Source organism: Malus domestica, chromosome 03, assembly GCF_042453785.1.
Source record: "Malus domestica chromosome 03, GDT2T_hap1".
Taxonomy (NCBI): Eukaryota; Viridiplantae; Streptophyta; class Magnoliopsida; order Rosales; family Rosaceae; genus Malus; species Malus domestica.
The window spans coordinates 37,182,148-37,186,744 of NC_091663.1; the positions used below are offsets into that span (position 1 = coordinate 37,182,148).

The 4,597-nt window shown below is 35.0% G+C and overlaps 1 protein-coding gene across 1 annotated transcript; it reads right to left on the reverse strand.

Annotated features, from left to right (window-relative positions):
- Window positions 1–1,132: 1,132 nt before the first annotated feature.
- On the reverse strand, window positions 1,133–3,282 carry LOC103432673 (probable pectinesterase/pectinesterase inhibitor 41). The gene is made up of 2 exons (XM_008370877.4): window positions 2,349–3,282; window positions 1,133–2,045 (listed from the first exon to the last, which is right to left on the reverse strand). The coding sequence occupies exons 1-2, from the start codon at window positions 3,259–3,261 to the stop codon at window positions 1,354–1,356; spliced, it is 1,605 nt and encodes a 534-aa protein (XP_008369099.3). The 5' UTR covers window positions 3,262–3,282; the 3' UTR covers window positions 1,133–1,353.
- Window positions 3,283–4,597: the final 1,315 nt, after the last annotated feature.

The following is a 4,597-nucleotide window of genomic DNA, read 5'->3' on the forward strand; positions in this document are numbered from 1 at the left end:
AATTATCATAGAATTAATGATGATTGACAAGTTCAACGCCCAAATTCAGAGAAATTTTTATTGGCACTAGGAAGTTGGGAACAAAAATTATGTGATGTAGTATTCTGCATGTTGTATTAAGAGTGAACACATATTTAATATGTATCTCTTTTTAGAAATCTTATACTTTAAGTAAAAATAGTAACATTATGCGGTCATCTTTCTTTCTCTTCCCAGTTTTATCTTAAAACTCTGCTATATTAATAATGCTTGATGAGATATTGAGTCGTTAGAAATAGATCAAATTAACAGGCATAAAAAAAGTCAAATTAATATAATGCATGAAGTTTGAATTCAGACGTTGGACTTTTCCATCACTTCAATTAATTTGTGAGAAATAACTAATAATTTGTCTCCTCAAGCTATTTGATAATTTTTATTTTTGTTTTTTTAAAAGGGGAACAACGAATGGTAAGTCACGGTTATCAAAATCTTTCGGACCCAGAGAGGTTATGAGGAGTTTCACACTGTCTGTGGCCACAGTCAAACAGACTCACCAGCTTGAAGCATCAAACCCAAAACTTTCCACGATTTTTTATTTATTAGGGAACCACAGTCCTACTAAACATGGCTTATTATTATTTGTACATACAAGTGATAACGGAAAGAACAAAATCAAATTTGGGCCACGAGGTTTAATATTTATACAAACTACGCTACAAGACGCTTACATATGCTATAAATGTTGAAATGCGCACAACTTTGACATATATAATTGATGTTAACATTTGCCAATGGAGTTACAATAAAATCTCTCTAAAGTTACATAGTTGGGACTAAAATAATTTTATAACTTTAGAGAGGTTATTAGTTAAGATGGCGCCAAGTATTTTATTTCTTGCATGTTTTTGTATTCATCAACAATATGTGGAGGCATGTTTCCTTAAAATGAGACAAAAAAAAGTTTTAACTTATTACAGTGTTGAGTTTACTCTAATACATAATTGAAATATTATTTATTGATTTATTTGTCCTTAATGAATGTTGTATTTTCTAAATAGGATTCCGTGGCAGCAAGTATTTTAATTCTTGCATATTTTTGAACTCATTGACAATTATAACTATGTGGATGTGTGTTTCCTTAAGATGAGATAAAAAAAATTATAACTTAATACAATATGAAGGTTATTCAAATTTCCAATACATAAATGGTCTCAAATTGGGACAGATTTTTTTTATCACTTGCAGTAATTCCATTACAGAGTTTACTTTAGAGAAATTTTAATGTATTTAAAATCATACAACAATCAAAATAAGCTAATTAAATCATAATAATTTTACTTCCAAATCCAATTTACCATATTGTTTGTAATATTAGTATAAGCCACCAGAAAAAGGCACTCCAGTTTGAGGCAGCCAAGCATCTCCCAGCAAGAAATTGGATACTGTAAAATTTGAAGCATCACTAGCATCAATCACATGATAGCCCGCCCATGCAACTCGGCTTTTAGTGTCCGAACCGGGTCCACTGCTATCGTACTCCGCATAATACAAAGTGCTTAGGGCAAAATCTCCATCCCATTCATGCCAACCGTCTTGATCAATCAAACCATCCATGAAGGATTGCATGTAAATTGTCCTAGAATACTCTTTCCATGGCCTTCCGAGATAAGTCTTTGTACCACCGTCGCTCAAAGCCAGATCATCGGCAGCTCGTATGGTACAATTGTGAATCAAAGTGCCCGTGTTTTGGTTCGGGTCAGTTCGACCTTGAGCCGTGACCGCATTGAATTGGCCGCTCATCGGCAGGCGGGGATAAATGTTGCAGTTTTGGAAGACAACTGCAGCATTACCAAATATGAAGTCTACGGTGCCATAGATGTCACATTCTCTGTAGAATTGCCTCATAGAATGTGTGTATAAGGTGTCTTGGTACCCTTCAATGCTGCACCTATAGAATGTGGATAGATCAGCCCCGTTTCGAACCGCGACTGCTTGGTGCTTCCAGGGCCCGGCGGTGTTACGAAACGTCATGTTGACTGCCACAAACCCTTGTCCAACTACAGCTGCAACATGAATCAATTGGCGTACAAGTTATAACAAAACTCGCTCGGAAATATATATGCAAAAGTAAAATGGGGGTTACAAAGTTTTCATAAAAAATTCAAAAATTAAACCAGTGCACTAAACATACAGCAAGTTGTATATAGATCACTATAGTTCATATTTTCTATTTTTTCGTTAAGTGTTTGCACCGAGATATTTATTTATTAAATTCGTTCAATTAAATTTACTTGTACAAACTTAAATTAATTTGAAACAGATATATTAACTTAATAATTAACTAAAACTTGCTGATTATTTCTTACCAAATGTTGCTGATTTGAAAGTTGTCCAGTTTCCATCTGCAACATTTCGGTCGCCAGTGAGGACAGTCTGATTGATGCCATCGCCAACCATCATGAGGTACTTCTTTTTCTTGTCAATGGTCACATACTCTTCATAAACTCCTGCCTTGATGTAAATCAAGAAGTAACCTTTAGAGGCTTCAGACTTGTTTGGAGCGGCTGCAACGGCATCGTTTATGGTGGTGAAGTTCCCACTTCCGTCCTGACTCACAGTCACTATTTCCTTGACCAACACGTCATCAACGTTGATCTGATTATCAAGCAGTTTTCTCCCCTTCTTCTTCTTGTTCTTAGGCACCCATGCCTTGTTGAACAAGGCCAGAGAAACACTGTACAGTTTGGTGTCGTTAGAGAGTGGAACCGAAAGACCACTTTTTACACTCCAAGATGAAGCTGTGGCTTGTATGCCATCCAAACATGTTTGCTGGTTTGTTAAGATGGCGCTGAGCATGGTCTGGATGTCGTTGGTTTTCGAGTCAGAAAGTGTTGGATAATTGGTGTTGTTTAGGGTTTCCAGGGAGCTTGCAAGAAAATCTACATTGAGCCCTGCAAGAAACTGGCAATCCTGGAGAGCGAGGACAGCGTTTTGTGAGAGAGTGGCAGAGTGGCTTCGGAGATACTTGTCCACCAAGTTAAGGAATTTGAGACTCTGTGATAACGACTTTTGCGCAGCATAGCGGCCAAAGTCGTAGGCATTTGAGGTCTGGTTGGGGAGGACGGAGTTGCAGTATGTAGGGTTTGGGGTGAATTTGCAAATGGTTTGCTTGGAGACTGGATTTGCATCTGCAGCTAAAGATGGAGATGCAAAACACGTCGAAAGAAGAAGGATGAGAACCGAAATTTTGGACATGGAGAATAGTTGCAAATTAGCCATTGGCTCGAATTTGGGGCTATGACAGACAAGTTAAGTGCTATATATTAGGCATTCTGGCGTTGTATTTATATAGGCTGAGCTTCAACAGAATTAGTTTCATGTCCATTTGCTGAATCCAAATGCAGTCAAAAACCTTGAAAAAATTTCCTTGTGTTTCCTAACATTAGGCAAATTCCACTGTCAACTTATTTCAACTATAACATTTGTATATATACTATATAATTATTCTAGTTTTCCATTTGTTTGAATAAAAGTTATAAAATCGCTTAATGTTAATTTATAATACTTTAATTTTGTTGAAATATGATAATTATGTGTGTGTGTGTATATATATATGGTCTTGAGTCAAATAAGAAATATATATATATATGGTCTTGAGTCAAATAAGAAATGGTCTACGTACGTAAATTAATTTATGAACTTGGTTCTTCTAGGTCAAATTAAGCAGCAAGTTAATTTCCTTGGTAACCGAATGTTTGAAATTGGAAGTTGTTTTATTTGGTATAATGTCATTAGTTGAGAAGAACCATTATATAGGGTTATAATAATTAATTAGTTTCCAAATTTCAGTGGTAATTTAGTGCAAGTTCTAAGCTTTCAGCTCCTAGCCAAAGAAAATATAAGATGCATAGCCTTTGACTGAGACTGAGAGGTGACATAAATATACAGAATAGCTGCACATTTTCAACTGCTTGTATAGAGTTGCTTCAGGAAAAACTATTTGCTACTATACAATAACAACAACGATCCTTATCCCACTAAGTGGGGTTGTCTGTATGAATCATAGGACGCCATTATCTCGATTTTGTGTCAAGTCTTCCGTTAACTCCACGTGCTCCATGTCTTTTTTTAGAGTCATTTTCCAAGTCTTCGTAGATATGTATATTCACTACTATACACTTAAGTTATAACTATTTAGTTATATATGTTTTTGGTAATTTATGTCTTAGGGTTGTCTAGTAGAATGAATTTTATGATTGCTTTCTTATGGTTTACTAAGATTTATGATTGCTTTCATGTATGTTCAGAATTAGGGTTTCATAAATACACCTTGTAAAACAAGATCGAAGTGTTGTGATTCGTTTTCTTCTTTTCTCATCCCTTTGATTCGGTAACAAATTCTCATTTAAAAAAAAAAATTAGACAAATGATGTATATATTCAACCTCTTTGATTCCTCCAGTTTAGCCAAGTGTGATAAACATAAGATGCTCGTTTAATAATATTTTATTTTTTCACCATTTATGCTATCTAGAGAAAATACATAAAAGAAATGTGTGAGTAGGAGAAACAATAAAGATGAAGGAATATAAATAAAATTTTTGAAAGTGAAAAGC

Coding starts and splice junctions, on each gene's coding strand:
- LOC103432673 (XM_008370877.4), bottom strand. CDS start 3,261: ATGGCTAATTTGCAACTATTCTCCATGTCCAAAATTTCGGTTCTCATC. Junction 2,046..2,348: donor TTTCAAATCAGCAACATTTG/GTAAGAAATAAT, acceptor TTCATGTTGCAG/CTGTAGTTGGACAAGGGTTT.